This window comes from Cannabis sativa, chromosome 6 (assembly GCF_029168945.1).
Source record: "Cannabis sativa cultivar Pink pepper isolate KNU-18-1 chromosome 6, ASM2916894v1, whole genome shotgun sequence".
NCBI lineage: Eukaryota > Viridiplantae > Streptophyta > Magnoliopsida > Rosales > Cannabaceae > Cannabis > Cannabis sativa.
The window spans coordinates 31,376,730-31,393,985 of record NC_083606.1 but is presented as its reverse complement, the minus strand read 5'-3'; the positions used below and the strand labels follow the sequence as shown (position 1 = coordinate 31,393,985).

The 17,256-nt window shown below is 36.6% G+C and overlaps 1 protein-coding gene across 2 annotated transcripts; it reads right to left on the bottom strand.

Annotated features, from left to right (window-relative positions):
* Positions 1–14,960: 14,960 nt before the first annotated feature.
* LOC115725724 (uncharacterized) lies at positions 14,961–16,971 on the bottom strand. Of its 2 annotated transcripts, none has more exons than XM_030655320.2 (2): positions 16,435–16,971; positions 14,961–15,144 (listed from the first exon to the last, which is right to left on the bottom strand). In XM_030655320.2, exons 1-2 carry the CDS (start codon positions 16,718–16,720, stop codon positions 15,080–15,082), a joined length of 351 nt encoding a protein of 116 aa, XP_030511180.1. In that variant the 5' UTR covers positions 16,721–16,971; the 3' UTR covers positions 14,961–15,079. The 2 variants fall into 2 exon arrangements, with proteins under 2 accessions (XP_030511180.1, XP_030511179.1); XM_030655319.2 differs by having other exon boundaries at positions 14,961–15,174; positions 16,435–16,961.
* Between the last annotated feature and the right edge of the window lie 285 nt (positions 16,972–17,256).

Genomic DNA, 17,256 nt, shown 5'->3' with positions numbered 1-17,256 from the left:
CATATAGCTTTCTTTATTGCCTCTATAGTTGATATATACTCAGATTCTGTAGTTGACAAAAGCAACTACAAGTTAGAGTTTCTAACTCACACAGTTTCCTCCAAGCACGATAATATAGGATGATGTAGACTTTCTACTATCCCTACCTCCAGCATCACTATAGCCTTCAATAGCGGTGTTGTTCTTCTGTTGTTTGTAGGCTAGGCCAATCTTAGTTGTTCTAGCTAGGTATCTAAAAACCCATTTCATTGTTAGCCAATGAATTTTCTCAGGATTAGACATGTACTTGCTCAAGGTACTAATAGCAAAAGCCAAGTCTGGTCTTGTATAAACCATTAGGTACATTATTATTCCAACTAAACTTGAGTAGAAGGGACCTTCCTCATGGCTTTATTTTCTACTTCTATCTTAGGACATTGATCCTTAATTAGTCTTTACTAGCTAGTAATAGATTGAGAAGTTGTTTTTGATCCATTCATAGAGAATTCCTCTATGATTTTTTTAATATAGTTTTCTTGGGCTAAGAACACTTCCCCAAGCTTCTGGTCCCTCTTTGTAGTAATTCTTAGGTCTTAGAAGCTATCGCCAGGTCTTTCATCTCAAGTTCAGTCTTTAGTAACCTTATCATTCCATCAACCTTAGACCTTTCCTTAAAGATAATTAACATGCCATCTACATATAACAACAAGTAGATGACACTGTTGACATTAGTGCCTTTATAGTAAAAAATAGTATCATAGTAGCTTCTTGAGAACTCTTGTTTCATCTTAAAAGTGTCAAACCTTTTGTTCTATTGCCTTAGGGGCTGTTTAATTCCATACCAGGACTTAATCAACTTACAAATATGGTTTTCTTTCCCTTTCTCTAAATACCCTTCTAGTTGGGTCATGTATCTCTTCCTAGTTCTCCATGTAGAAAGGTAGTGGTGACATCCATTTGATCTATTCTTCTTAAGAGATCCCATCTCTTCATGCATTGCATTATTCCATTCCTTGGAATTCCTCCCCTTAACCGCTTCTTCATAGGTCTTAGGTTCCATGTTGTCTATTTCCAAGTTTGTTACTAGTGCATAGGCCAACTCTTCACACCAGATGTTACAATTGTACTTTTGATTAGGTTTTTGAGTCATCTTAGCCCTATCCCTTGCCAATTGATAATATGTTAGGTCCTCTTGTGTGCCTTCATCCCTGATCTCTTGTTGAGTGTCAATTTCTTCCACCTGAACAATGTTGTCAGGTTATTGAGTCTGAGCTGGTTCCATCTGAACCATTTCATGTGTATCTTCATTTTGTTCCACCTGAACAGAATCTGTCTGAACTTTTGTACCTGCAAGGTTAGTATCTTCTTTTCTTGTACTAGGAGTTCCATTAGGTAAACAAGGGAAAGTATTTTCCTAAAACATAACATTCCTATTGTTCTTAGTTGTAAAACCACCATTTTCCCTTACCCATGGTTGTTATCTGCGTTTCTACGAGGTATGACACATGACATTTATTAAAGAAGGTAAAATTAATCGTCTATTACTTGAAGTCCTTTAAAATTGCTCTGTCACTGAAAGGTATCCTCGAACCAAGAATCTTCCAAAATGAAGGGGCACGTAAAAGCCTATCCACGACTACCTTAGCTTCCCAAATTCAGATGGCAGAAAAGGAAGCTTGTCTCCCGAACCTGGAAGAATCAAACAGGGAAGTTTGCTTGGAGTATCACCAAGCTTATATTTGAAGGACCTAGTGGACATTGACCCTCACTGTGTATCGCAGATATTGACTTTTTCCACACAACAGGCCATCAAAGTGACAGTTATTTCCTGGCAGAATCTGATCTTGTCTCCTACATCTGAGCATGGTAGTGCATGCACCACCACCATCCTTTTACCACATGGACACTACAGACTTTAGCTTATAAAGGAACAAGCTTTGAATGATACGCATCCCTTGATTTCAAAGGTTAAACTTTTATGTGACACGTGTCCAAGTGGTACAAAATGGTCCCCATTATCCAGCTGCTACACACACGGGCATAATGCTACCCACGGGATCAACTAGAGAGCTCTACATTGCATGTAATTTACTCCAACAGTGGGATTAATATAGAAATCTTAGGTGGGTGATGGGTTTGTCCATACCCGCCACTTAGCCTATAAATACCCCTTTATTCTCATGCAAAGGGGTCAAGCCAAAAACACATAGCTAAAACTCTGCTGAGATTGCCCTTGATCTTCTTCTTCTTTGAAAATAAATTAAGGGTAAAGAGTTAGGGTTTCCTGCAAAATATTGTAAACACATCAATATTCCCTTTGAGGCTAATAGACTGACTCATGGACTAATATTTATTAACACTTGAACCACGTAAAAAATCTTCCTCTCTTAATTTCTGCAAATTATTATTTCTTTAGCTCCTAAAATATCTAGTTTCTTAAAATCTCGGTAAATATTTTAGTGCTTTCATTGAGAGCTAAAGAAAGATGTAAACCATAGCTAATGCGATGGTGTTCACTCGAAAGATGATTCTCAAAAAGAATTTTCAAGGTCACCTTGAGACGGTCATATAAGATGTAGATCCCCTCTCTCCAAGGCACACTCAACCGACCGGTGTGAAAGGCAAGGATACGTCCAACGTGAATGATCAAGAGGATAACTTAGACAACGTGCATGATCACGTTGGTGATGATAGGGATGCTGAGAACTATGAAGAGCATGAAAATAAAGACGATTATGTCAAAGATGGATATTACAAACACGTCTATCACTATGATCATGACCCCGAGGTGGTCCGAGTGTCCAATGAGCTACTCAAAACAAAACAAAAGTTAGCCCGTCAAGAGAAGTTTTCTCATAAGATGGAGAAAATGATGGCTTGCCGGTGAGACAAAGTTCAGAGATCTAGATGATGAAGGTTCTAACAATGACCCTTTGCTGGAGTGCGTCAGAGGAAATACCAAGGAAAACTTTGCTAATGTTGGAACCTGCTCCCACAAAGGACAAAAGGAAAACAAAAGTGGGTGACTTTAAGAACTCTCATGCTCTTGAACCTCCTCAGAAGAATATGAATCAAGTCAACAGGCCTTCTCAGGCACATAAGAAGGCCAACACCTCTAGGCTTGGATGTCATTCTGCCCAAAAAGGCCTTGTGATGCCAAAGGAGGCTGGTACAAAAATAACAAAACCCAAGGGAAGGAAGGACTGCCCTAGTAATTCAGTAAACCAGGATGTTGGGGCAGAGGGACAGTATTCTGATGACAATTGGTCCACTGTGGACCTCAAGAGGCGTTTAGACACGAAATACAAAAAAGCAAAAAGTGAGAAGGCGAGGCCACGTGGTAATGACCTCAGGAGCAACTTGAATGATAAGGTCCATGGAAGGGATCTCCCGAACAGTGATACAGAGAGGTTGGAAGAACACAAACTAAGTTGGTCTGAAAGTAAAGTGGGACCCTAACTGATTCTGAAGATGAAGACTCAAAGCCTTGCGTTAGGAGGATCATAGAAAATCCACTCCCAGAGAACTTCAAAATGTCCCAAATCGAGTTATATGATGGGCGCATAGATCTGAAGACTCACCTGGCCAAATATAACAAGATGATGCAAATGGCGAGGGTAAGTGATGACGCCAAGTGTTTATGCTTTTCCTTGACTCTCACCAAGTTTGTTGAGGATTGGTGGAAATGTCTCCCAGATCCATTCATTCTTGGAAGGATTTGCAATCCATCTTCTGGAAGTAATTTATAGTCGCCCGTGACTAGGAACTTGAGATGGGATCCATCACCAACATCAAACAGCAAGTAGGAGAAAGCTTGAAAAGTTTCATTCAATGAATGATGGAAGCGAAAACTAAGTCCAAAGTGAACGAGAACATGAAACTCATGGCCCTACAGTCTGGACTCGTAGTAGGATCTTTGTAATGGGGGCAAATGCAAAGAAGGAGGGTGAGACACTGTTCCAGTTTATGGCTTAGGCATAAGGCTTTATTAGCTTAGAGGATGCATATTAACAAGCATTTGGAATCCCTCCGACACGAGCCCCAGAAACCTCCACTCTCAAATTTTCCTCATCCACTCTTGTTCCCAGAACTCTATATACTCTTATGATTTATGGGACCCCCCATGTTGGTGCATGCACCTACTCAAACCCATTTCTTTGGGTACAAAGCAACACAAATCGGATGTAATGTGGCTCTTGGACAATCGAAAGAGGATGTTCCTAAACAAGACATGAGTCGATCTCAGAGCAATATTCCAAGAAAGCCAAGAAAGAATATGAGCCAAGATACACTGAATACTCTAGATTGGTGGACACTCGCGAGAATTCTTTATAAAGTGACCAACAATATGGTCCATTATGGAAACACCCACAGACATCTCAGGGGGAAATTTCAAGAGAGACCCGAACCAAAGGTGTGATTATCATGGAGAAGTGGGACACTCCACTGATGATTACAAGCACCTGAAAGATGAAATAGAAATGGTTAGAGCAGGCCATCTGGGGAAATGGTTCTGAATCCCCGTCATATATCTCCGACAAGGGGTTGTTCATGAACAAATGTTTGTTCCCGGACAGCAAGGTACCATAAATCCTCCGCAGGGGGTTGGTCACCCTAAAGTCCTAGGAATGAAGCTTCCAACACTCCCTGCTCCTCCAACTTTGGTTGCGGTAACTATTGTGGCTCCAGGACCAGGAAACCTATATCCCCTAAGGCTAGCTCCACCACCAGTTAATGGAAATGTAACAACGATATCTAGTGGACTGCACCTTGCGAGAGGCACCAAAAACTCCTAGAAAAGGTACCTGAGGGAGTTAGAAAGAGAGGGGAAAACATGTGCATTAGTACAATCACCGACCCAGCATCTTCAGACAATGAGTCTGCCGATCACTTTCACAGAAGAGGACGCCCAACAAGTGCATTTTCCCCATTATTACCATTTGGTCATTGAAGCCCAGATAACAAACAAGAGAGTTTTCAAGATCTTGGTGGATAACGAAAGCTCTGTGAACATATTGTTCAAATTTTCCTTTTAGGCGAGTGGGATCACTAAGGCGGACTTGTCACCTTGCCCTATCTAGTTGCAAGGCTTTAATGGGGATGCCTTGATGTCAATGGAGAAAATCCAGCTACGTGTCACTCATAAAGGAGAAAATAATATTTGTGCCTTCAAGCATTGTACTTTTGTAGTAGTGGACTGCCCCACGACATACAACCCAATACTAGGACGCCCAGTCGTAGTGGAATTTAGAGCAACAACTTCAATACGACACTTATGTATGGAGTTCCTCTACAACAACAGATGTGTTGGGGTAATCAGAGGTGACTAGAAAAGTGTAAGGAGATGCTACAATGTCTCGGTTTAGACAATGCTCATGGTTCGGGAAGAGACGCCTATTGCTCCTGGAATGGAAACTCAAGCAGAAGCTAAAACCATCCACGATGATTTTAAAGATGAGCTAAACTACCCATGTAGGGATGGAACACATGCAAAGAGAGCCGGAGCAGGAGTCATGCTAGTCTCCCCGTAAGAACTCTACAAGATACATCACAAAGTAAGCAAGGAAACGCTTCAACTCAAAAGAGTTATGTTGTTGCAACTAGCAATAGGGGTACCTTGTAGAAAGTATAGTCCACCATTTTTGATGCCTTTCATGATTGCTAGAACTCCACTGCTTAGCTTCATTTGACCTGATTCTACTTTACTCGCAATAACCAAGTCATCAAGCACCCTAATGAAAATTGGATTTCTAGATAGATTAGGCACAAACCTTACTATTTTAGGATTCTGATTATGCGATCATACATTTTGAATTTTATAGATCAGGAGCCTTTAATCTCTCCAGTCAAATTATTCCCTAGGATCACTTTCCCTCCTTTTCATTCCCTATAATCAAACATGTAACTCTTGCCATTGTTCATATGGAAAGTATACCTAGAATCTAAAATCCAGTCATCATTAAAAGATGATGCATCAATATATACTGCACCAATGCCTGTACTATGAGGTTTAGAGTTTGAATTATCTCTCTGCCCTTTATATTTATTAAGTTTTCCTTTATTTAGAAAGTAGTAATCCCTTTTAAAATATCCTAGTTTTCCACTGCTGTAGCAGCCATTAGGATTTGGTGGACCTTTAGAGTTAGATCTTCCTTTGATGTAGTTATTTCCTTTGCGGTGATCCCTGCTGAAATTCACTTCACTATTAGAACCTTCTTATTTCTCACTTTTGATCTCTAAGTCTTTAGACTTCAAGGCTAAGGTCACTTCTTCCAGTCTAATCTTTGTCCCGCCATACTTAATGACATTCTTCACCTCTCTATAGGATTCAGGCAATGAGTTTAAGAAGATGATATCCTGATTTTCATCACTCATCGCCTCATTTTTTCTAGAATTGGCCATCTCAATATGTAACCTTAGAAACACATCTAAGTTTTCATCAGGAGCCTTGTTGGAGCTCATCTTGTATCCAAAGATTCTTTCTTTATGAAAGATCTTGATAATCAAAGATTTCCTTTGAAACCGGTCTTCTAGTTTTTTCCATATATGTGTTAGAGTATTTACTTTGTCAACTATCTTGATAATAGAATCATACAACTTAAAAATGATTAGTCCAGTAACAGTTTCAAGTAATTCTTTCTGCTATGTATTTTTTGGCCTTAGTAGCTTGTTCTAAGAAAGAAGGGTTCAAATCTTCTTCCTCTAAATCGTATAATCTCCTATTCAATCAAATTTTTCTACATCCACTTTAATGTTACAAATGTTACATAAATACAGCAACACAAAACAAGAATGTAACAAATTAGTTTTAGGTTAGAGTAATCTTATTTATCTGTTCCCAATAGAACAAATTGCCTTCTTTTTTGTTTCTTGATCTTGTTTCCAAATTTTGTTAAATCTTCCTAGCTTGAATCAAGCCCTGATACCGCTGTAGGAAATTCAATACCGAGAATATACCTACACCAACTAAACTAACAAGTTAGAAACCAAGGTAAATAATGACCTTTACAAACACTTCACGGAATGGAGTTTGCAACCCCCAAAACGACACAGTATCAATTTGATATAAAATCAAAGATATGAAGAATCAAGAATACTTTTGATTCAACCCCAAAACCATACTCGAATAAGACTTTTTCTTCTTCCTTCTACAAGCTCAATCTCAAGCTTCAAACCCTAGCCTTCGAACCTGCAAAACCCAGACACAATACCAGAACCAAACAACAACAAAGATCTAGATCAATGTTTGTTGCTTAGAGATAAACAAAACAAACATACAAGAACACAAAGAGATTTGATCTCGGAGTTCACCCAAAAATTAGGGCTACGTCTCTGTCAAGCTCGCCTTAGATGCTTGATGATGCAATATCAATCATAAGCAGGTTACAAAAATCAAATGAATACTCGAGCTACAAATCATATTAGGTAATCTCAAAAACCTCTCTCTGTTTCTTTCTGTGTTCTTTTACAAAGTTTCTCTCAAACTTTTCCCTTTCTAGCTCTCTATTTTTCTTTCTTTTTGGTTCTCTGTCCTCAAGCTACTTCTCTCTCTAATTGAGATGCAAGATTAGTCAGGTAGTACTGCCTTCTGAAGCTTCTTTTAATTTTATAGAGGTAGAGAACTGTTAGATGCCAGTGAATGAGTTTGTTGATGAGTTGGGCAGTTACAACATTTTAATATTGTTGTAGCTTTTTGGTTCTCCTATGTAGTTGATAGTGCTTAAAAGAATTGCTTATGTGGGAATTTAACAACAAGAACAAACTTAATAGTATCTAGAATATTCTTTTGTAACTAAGGGGTTGTTTGACTTCATAACTTAAAAACTGTTTTAAGTTTTTTAAAATTGAAAACAATTTTTAAAAACTAATAGGGGTTGTTTGGCAAAATTTTTTAAAAACAGTTTTTTAAAAACTGAGTTTTAAAAAATTAGAAAACAGAAAATATCAAAATGTTATTTTCAATTTTCAAAAATAATTTTTTTATCGAACATACTATATTTTACATTTTTGCTCACATACTTTGATCTTAGTCCCAGAACCAAACCCGAACGCGGACCTAAATGGGTTCCTGTCGTTGTATAGTGTTAAAATATTAATTTTTTTTTTAAGAAAAAAAATCTAAAAATAGTTTTAAAAAACTTGTGCCAAACACTATTAAATTTTTAAAATGACAAAAAATAATTTCTATTCTCACTTTTAAAAACACAATTCTAAAAACTAAAAACACAGCCAAACAGGCTCTAAGACCCTTTTCATAACACACTGCTCAATTACTTGATAAATCTATCTATTTCTAACACATTTATTTCTAACGATAATTGTTATTTAGGTATAGATTATTTTCTATTAGAATTAGTTAATATTAATATTAGTGGTTAATTAGTTGGATAAGTTAGTTAATCTTTTCCTAACTAACTTTGCTTGCCTTGCTCTATAAAAGAGGCTGCCCTGTATTCATTTTTTTTCTAATGAATGAGAAATAACAGATTCAATCTCTCTCTATCTTTGTTTCTTTCTCTCATATGGTATCAGAGGTTTCTCTGCCCACTTCCTCCATGGCCAGACCTTCTACTCGATCACAGGATGGTGCTCCTCCATCACTCATCGATACACCAGCACCTGAGATCACATCTGATCCACCTGCTACAACTCCCACCGTGAACAACTCTGCTCTTCCACGAAGAACTACCAATCTTAGACCTCCATCGCAGAGTAATTCCAACCCAGACAACCAAGATCCTTCCGCCATTGACGATGCTAATCACACCTCCACTCTTCCTGCTCATCGATCTATCAACGATGACCATTCCAACCCCTTCTTCCTCGGCACAGGTGACCATCCTGGTCTGGTGCTTGTCTCCACCATCCTCAATGGCAACAACTATTAGTCTTGGAAACGTGGCATCACCATGGCTCTTGTTGCCAAGAACAAGATTGCATTTATCGATGGCTCTCTTCCTCGCCCTGAAATCGGTAATTTCTCTTTCAATTCTTGGCATAGATGCATTAATATGGTTATGTCTTGGTTGGTTAACTCTGTCTCTCAAGAAATTGCTCAAAGCATCATGTACTTTGATTTAGCAATTGATATGTGGAATGATTTAGCTGAACGGTTTAACGAAGGCAATGGCCCTCGCATTTTTCAATTACAAACTCAACTCACCCGTTTACAACAGGGAGATCAATCGATTTCTTCTTATTTTACCAAGATGAAATCTCTTTGGGATGAGTTGAAGGAATTTCAACCCATCACCTCTTGCACTTGTGGTGCAATGAAAATCTTTTTAGATTACTACAATCAAAACCAAGTCCTCCAATTCTTGACTGGACTTAATGAATCTTTTGCCTCGGTTCGAGCTCAAATATTTCTCAATGAACCCATACCCAACTTATCTAGGGTTTTTGCCATGATCATCCAAGAAGAACGCCAAAGATCTCTTAGTTCTTCTGAATCTTTCCCCATGGATGCTGCTTCAACCTCTATTCCCACCAATCCAAGATCCAAGAAACCCCATCCATGTTGTTCTAACTGTGGCAAACCTGGTCACTTGGTTGATAAATGCTATTTTTTACATGGGTTTCCTACTGGATATGGTGACAAGAAGAGACAAGAGGAAGGGAAGGCCAAGGTCAACCTTGCTAGCACCAAAACTGATGTCGAGATCCCCTCTATCCCCACTGATCTCTCAACTCAATGCCAGCAATTGATTTCCCTTCTCAGTCAACAACTAAGCAATTCTATTCCTCATGTTGACCTTGCTGCCATGACTCCTTCTGCCTCTAATCTTGCAGGTAAAAACAGGTTTCTATCTCCTTTTACATGGATTTTGGATAGTGGGGCTACCCACCATATGTCTGTTAACCTCTCTTGTTTTACCTCTTTTTCTCAACATCGTTTTCCTAAGTATGTTACATTTCCTAATGGCCACAAAACTGAGGTATTAAAATCGGGTACCATTCACATTAACAATAATCTTGTTCTGCATAATGTATTATATGTACCCTAATTCAATATTAATCTCATTTATATGTCTGAACTTGTTCATCACAGTTCTAATATGGTCATTTTTTATCAAAATTTTGGTATCATTCAGGATCTTTTTCCGAATGTGGTGATTGGGAAAGCTGAAAAGTTTGGCAAGCTCTTTTTGCTTCAGCAAAATGCACCAGCAAACCGTGCACCGGCCCGTGACCCTGTTGCATTTGCTACTTTTTTTCAGTTTCAAAACAAAAATGTAGACGGCTGGCATAATCGCCTTGGTCACCCATCTATAAACATTTCAAAATTCTTAAATAAAGAGAGTGTTTCCTCTTCTACTCTTACCAATAACCATTGTCATATTTGTCAATTGGCTAAACAAAAAGGATTACCATTTATTTCAAACAACAATTTTGCCACACATATTCGATTTAGTGCATATGGACATTTGGGATCCTTTTCATATCACTAGTGTTGAAGGATATAAGTATTTCCTTACCATTGTTGATGATAAATCTCGCTTTACTTGGGTCTATATGCTCAAATATAAAAATGATGTTCAACACATAATTCCAACTTTCTTTAACATGGTATGTACTCAATTTTCAATCAATGTTAAAGCCATTCGATCGGATAATGCAAAAGAACTCAACCTTCAATCTTTTTACACATCCAAGGGAATACTTCATTACCACTCATGTGTGGAACGACCACAACAAAATTCTGTGGTAGAACGAAAACACCAACACATTCTAAATGTTGCTCGTGCACTTGGATTCCAATCCAATTTACCATTGTCTTATTGGTCGTTCTTAGTACAAACTACCACATACCTCATTAATAGGACACCGTCAAAGTTATTTAAAGGACTCACTTCATATGAAGTCCTCCATACTACGGCTCCTAACTATGAGCATCTAAGAAGTTTTGGTTGTTTAGCCTATGGCTCAACCCTTCTCTCTAAAAGAAACAAATTTACACCACGCAGTAGGGCTTCTATTTTCATTGGTTATCCCCAAGGCATGAAAGCCTACATGCTTATGGACATTGAAACAAAACAAGTATACATTTCAAGAGACGTGGTCTTTTATGAACAAATTTTTTCTTTATTTTCCACCACTTCTCCATCACAAATGGATGACATATTTCCTCAAACTGTACTTCCCACAGTTAAACAAATACAACAACAACATTCCAAAATGGCTGCTCCTTCTCCCCAGCAGCCCACAAATAATATTGCACCCGTCACAGATAGCTGCACCAACAACCCACCAAAGCCACCTGCTGGTTTCTCACACCAGCAACAACCACAGCAAGTTGCACCAGCCTCTGATGGCTGCACAAGCAACAACTCAACACAACCTGCTGGTTTCTCACTCCAACAACAATCACAGCAAGTTGCAACAGCCTCAGATGGCTGCACCAGTAACAAATCTGCTGGTTTCTCACACCAGCAACAACCACAGCAAGTTGCCACAGCCTCGGATGGCTGCACCAGCAATATCCTCTTCCCGCTGCACCCCTCAAAACTGGATGAACCAGTAAACAACCAGCATACTTACAAGATTTTGTATGCCATACTCAATCAACTTCTCACCCGATTGAACCTTTCTTATCATACATTAAACTCCACCCTCCTTTTCGAGCTACGGTTCTTGCAGCATATTCCCATTGTGAACCTAAAAACCATGCTGAAGCTTCCCTCTTTAAACATTGGATTGAAGCTATGGACAATGAAACTCAAGCCTTAGAAAAAACAAAACTTGGATCATCACCAAGCTTCCTCCTGGACAAAAGGCTATTGGATGTAAATGGGTTTATAAAGTCAAATATGATGAAAATAGAAATGTTGTTAGGTTCAAAGCTCGCCTTGTTGCCAGAGGTTTTAACCAATGGCAAGGCATTGATTTCTCCCAAACTTATGCACCCGTTGCCAAGTTCAATACCTTAAAAATTTTCTTGGCTCTTGCTGCAATGCATAATTGGCATGTTCACCAATTAGATATTAACAATGCATTTCTCCACGGAGATCTTCATGAAGAAGTCTATATGACCATACCCCCTGGTTACAAGGCCCCACCTGGCTCGGTTTGCAAACTCAAAAAGAGCATATATGGCCTCAAACAAGCTTCACGGCAGTGGTACTCTAAGCTCAGCACCACTCTCATTCAATATGAATTTCAACAATCCAAATCCGATAACTCATTATTCATTAAACACACCTCTACAGGTTTCTTAGCAATTCGCATCTATGTGGATGACATAATTGTTGCAAGTAACAACACATCTGACATAGCAACTTTTACAGATTCCCTGGACAAAAAATTTAAACTCAAAAACTTGGGAAAACTTCGTTTTTTCCTCAGCCTTGAAATTGGTCGAACTAAGGGGGGCATTTCACTCTCCCAAAGACCCTTTACTTTACAACTACTTACTGATACAGGGTCTCTTGGTACTAAACTAGCTTCTACTCCTATGGAAATCAATGTGAAACTCAGCAAAGACAAAGGATCCACATTGACTGACCCAACTGCCTACCGTAGCCTCATTGGTAAACTCATTTACCTCACTATCACACGACCGGACATCACTTACGCAGTTAATCATATCAGTCAGTTCCTTACTTGTCCACGAGTCCCTCATCTACATGCTGCTCATAGAGTTTTACAATATCTCAAAAAAACTCCAGGCCAAGGGCTTTTTTTCCCTTCCAATAGTACCCCCAACATCACTGCCTACGCCGAAACAAGTCTTTCCCCAGCCAATGTACAACTTTCCTTCTTTGCTGATGCCGACTGGGGTAGTTTTCAAGACACAAGGCGTTCGGTCTCAGGGTATTGTATCTTCCTTGGGCGTTCCCTTATTCCCTGGAAATCAAAAAAGCAACACGTTGTCTCTCGTTCGTCTGCTGAAGCTGAATACCGGGCCATGGCCAATGCTACATCAGAGCTCACTTGGATCCTTGTTCTTCTCAAAGACTTTGGCGTTTCCATCTCTTCTCCACCAAAGCTATACTGTGACAACACGGCTGCCATTCACATTAGTGAAAATCCCGTCTACCACGAACGCACCAAACATGTGGAAATTGATTGTCACTTTATAAGAGAAAAGGTCCAACATGACACCCTCCAACTAATGCATGTCTGCTCCCACAACAATATACCTGATATTTTTACAAAGCCTCCCCAACCTTCTCATTTCAATAACATTGTATCCAAGATGGGAGTTATTAACATTTACACTCCATCTTAAGGGGGCTATTAGAATCAGTTAATATTATTATTAGTGGTTAATTAGTTGGATAAGTTAGTTACTCTTTTCCTAACTAACTTTGCTTGCCTTGCTCTATAAAAGAGGCTGCCCTGTATTCATTTTTTTCTAATGAATGAGAAATAACAGATTCAATCTCTCTCTATCTCTGTTTCTTTCTCTCATATTTTCAAAGTCTAGATCACTGAAAAATAGTTCAATAATACTAAAGAATAACAGAACATAAAACAGGGTAACACATCTTCAAAATTATTGAATGAGAAAAATGAATTCGAGTTTGGTTATTATTAATGATCGAACTTAGAATAATAAGAAATATTCATCAATCTTCGGTAAAACTTGTACAATTTAACTGTTTCTCAGTCTACATATTTCCCTGCTCTTAATATTTTCTTGGACAAAAAATGAAAGTGTCGAGGGACTAATGATTTTCATGTGCTGGCTTGAGCTGTCTAGAATATTATTATTGTTGTTGTTGTTACTATTTATTATCATTAGTTTTTCTTCTTTATTATTAGAATAACATGAATTCTAGAAAGTCAATTTCTAGATCAGTCTACCCTATTAAGGTTGGTACAAATTATAAGTTAGAACCATCAATCTCAGTAGACTTTTCTCTTGTGGGTCAGCTTCTTCTACCATGTCAATAAGGCAATTTTTTTTAATAAGTCTTTGTAGTCTTTCTTCTTTAAATATCTTGTATTTTTACTAATCCAATTGTGCAACTTGCCCGCACTCCAATTGAAATGGCCTATAAGATCTCAAAGAAGTGGTTCCTGTCACACTAACCCAAGTTGGTCTTAGTATCTAAAACCGGCATTTGGTTTGGAATGGAACAGTAAAGAGAGAGAAATAGAGAAATTGAATATCACTATCTATGGTTCCAATCTACATAACACAATTAGTGGGGAATTCAATTTGTTTCCACCACTCAGCTACGGACAACCGACTTAGAAAAGTATTAAGCACGCTTTCCTTTTCATCTCACTATTAACCTTTATGTGATTATTTTAAAGAGGTTTGTGTTTATTTTTTTATTAAATATTGAAGACCCTTTTTAGCAGCTTGTTAATGTTCAAAATATCATTTCTTTTTTAAAATAATTTAAATAATGGTTCGTGTATTTGCTTGTAGACCCATAATTGGCAGTTGAAGGGTTACAGTTGGATATATTTATACTTGTTTTGATAATTTCAATTTGTGTAGCAACCATTATCCACTTGTACCATAACCTTTGTTCTTGTCTTTTCTCACTTGACCACAGGCGGCTCTAAAGGAAAATGGAATAAATTATGCATAAAAAGTCTAAAACCAAAACTTAAAATTTTTAAAAAGTCAACTAATCTCAACTGGGATTAGCCTTCTTTTTTTCTTTCGTTCATTCCCTAAGTGCTGTTGGAAGGTCAATCAATAAAGACAGGGTATTGGCCTTTTAAACAAACAGAGAGGTGCTTTTATTTGACTGTAATTGCATGTTATGAAGATAAGGGTTCAAAATCTCTTTGAGCATATTAAATTGTTTAAATTGGTAAGTATACTTTCCCAAGTGGATAGGTTGTGCTAACATTTTGTAATAACCTTATCCTTACCAAAACACTCATTGTCACATGTTTTACAGTGATAGGCTGAGTTGGGTCTTGATTATTTTGCTTTCTATCCATACTGTGAGAAGTTATACCCACTTAATTATGTATTATGTGGTCTGCTATACATAAAAACCAGTATGCTTGAGTTGGAAAAGCCATTAATCATTGTGAGCTGTATATCTACATAGAGAAACCATTGAAGGACAGTTATGACCCTTTTTAAGGTCTTTTGACACATTATTATATTATCAATCTAGCTCATCCTTCATTTAAATGCTTCCAAAGCTCTTCTGAGTAGACTCAGCTCTCGGATGTAGTAATGTAGTCTGTCTATCATCAATGCAAGAAACAAGGAGAACCCTATTTAAAGAACAGAGAAAAAAAAAAAAACAGCTAAAGATTGTCACAATAATCACATTTTAAATCTCAATCATATCGAGATTTATTGAATCAAATGAAGCCAATTTTGCAGATAATCAAACTTAGTATGGCTTAAACAAGGAGACGGACATTAAATCAGAGTCAAATGAATTGGATTGTCCTTATAATATTTAACATTTGTTAAAATATATTTTCGAAAACATGTGTCCTTGCATTTATTCTTTATTGTTTGGTTTTAAGTTTTATAAAGACAATGTGTTGATTAGTGGTTATTTAAAAAATATATGAAAATTACTGAAAAGAAAAAATAGAATATTGGAATGTCTATTTTATCGCATTTTGTGTCAGTAGTACATGCACTAGTCTTTGAAACTGACTGGTTAATTTAGTAACACTTTTTTAATTAATATTTTATTTTTAAAATTAGAAAAATAAAAATATTTTTTCAAATTATGTTTTATAAAACTGATTTTACTTTTTAATTTTTTAATTAAAAATCTAAATTTTAAAAACAGAAAAAAAAAAATACTTTCAAAATTTTTTTAAATAGTTTTTTTAATAAATTTTTTAGACTCCGACTCAACTTAGATCTTAGAAATCGAACCTAGACCCGATCCCAGACTTGGACCCACTCCCGACTTAAATAAAATCAATAAATGAAAATGAAATTTATAGAACACTTTTGTTTTTTGTTTTTAATTGTTTTTAAAATTAAAAAACAAAAGTTGTTATAGAATACATTTTAATTTTCTAAAAATAAAATTTTTAAAACAAAAATTTTACTTTCATTCTTGTGAATTAAAAATTTTAAAAATAAAAGTATTACCAAACGCCACCTATATTTATCTATTTTTTTTTTATATATATAGAAAGTTTAATTTATATTTTAATCAAGTACAATGTACTTAATCAAAATTCAAAATTGTAAAGTAAAGTTCAACTCATAAAACTATTCACTTTTCATTCAAATTCATAACATGCTTAATTAAAATGTTGTCAATTACAACTAAGCCACATCATTTATTTTTAACTTTTTTAGGGTAACCCAACATCATTTCAGGTGTGATTTTTGGTTCAAATTTCTTTCCTTATATTTTTGGAGGGTTTTGATTCAAATCAAAGGCTAAAGATAATCAAAATAAAAGTATGACAGAGTATTAAAAAATATATATAAAAATTGAAACCTAGCCAAATAAAGGTGATAAGTTGAGATTTCAAATAAAAGTTAATTAGTAATACCTATAAGAGATGCCTGTAAAAGATGTTGTGCTTTTAGAACCTCATCAGTGGGATTAACCACACCTGCTGCATCAGTTGAACGTTTTTGGATACCCATGACAACATATATGGTTGAAATAAATATCACAACCATTGTTCCTCCCACACTCTTCATCACTAATGGCCCTCTCCCTTGCTTCATCTGATCCATACTCAAAATGACCAGTTTCCTTATAGGACTTTTGAACATTAGGGTCAATATTAGTGCCATTTCCCCAATTACAAGCATGAAAAGTAAATGAATCATTCTCACCAGAACAAAATACCCTCCTTGTGTTTTTGCAGATTTTGATCTAACAAATGTGTGAAAATATATGGGAAGATTTTAGAGAATTTGTTGACTATGGAATGTTTAGGTTTAAGTTAAGATACTTCTATGGAATTAAAATTAAAGCTTTGCATAATTAAGTAACTTATGGGCCACTTTAAGAATAATTCTTCAGATAGCTCTAAAGGCATGTAATACCTCTATCACTAATGGGGGTAAAGAGTAACCACACTCTTGTCTTGAAATATGAAGTTTACAAAACCAGCAAGTTACAATTTAAATGTTCCACATTTATTTATATACTAGTAAAAAGTTACGTGCGAGGGCACGTATACTAATTTTATGTTAGGTATTTTTTACTTTATTTAAAAAATATAATTAATAATTAAAGAAAAAATATTATTACTTATTAGGTGAGATTATTATTATGTATATTTAAATAATGTAATTTATAATTTTGACAATTAAAAGTAAATACTGGATGTAATATATTATAGTGTTTAAGAAAACTTGAT

Coding starts and splice junctions, on each gene's coding strand:
- LOC115725724 (XM_030655319.2), bottom strand. CDS start 16,720: ATGATTCATTTACTTTTCATGCTTGTAATTGGGGAAATGGCACTAATA. Junction 15,175..16,434: donor TTTACAGGCATCTCTTATAG/GTATTACTAATT, acceptor TTCTTTAAATAG/GGTTCTCCTTGTTTCTTGCA.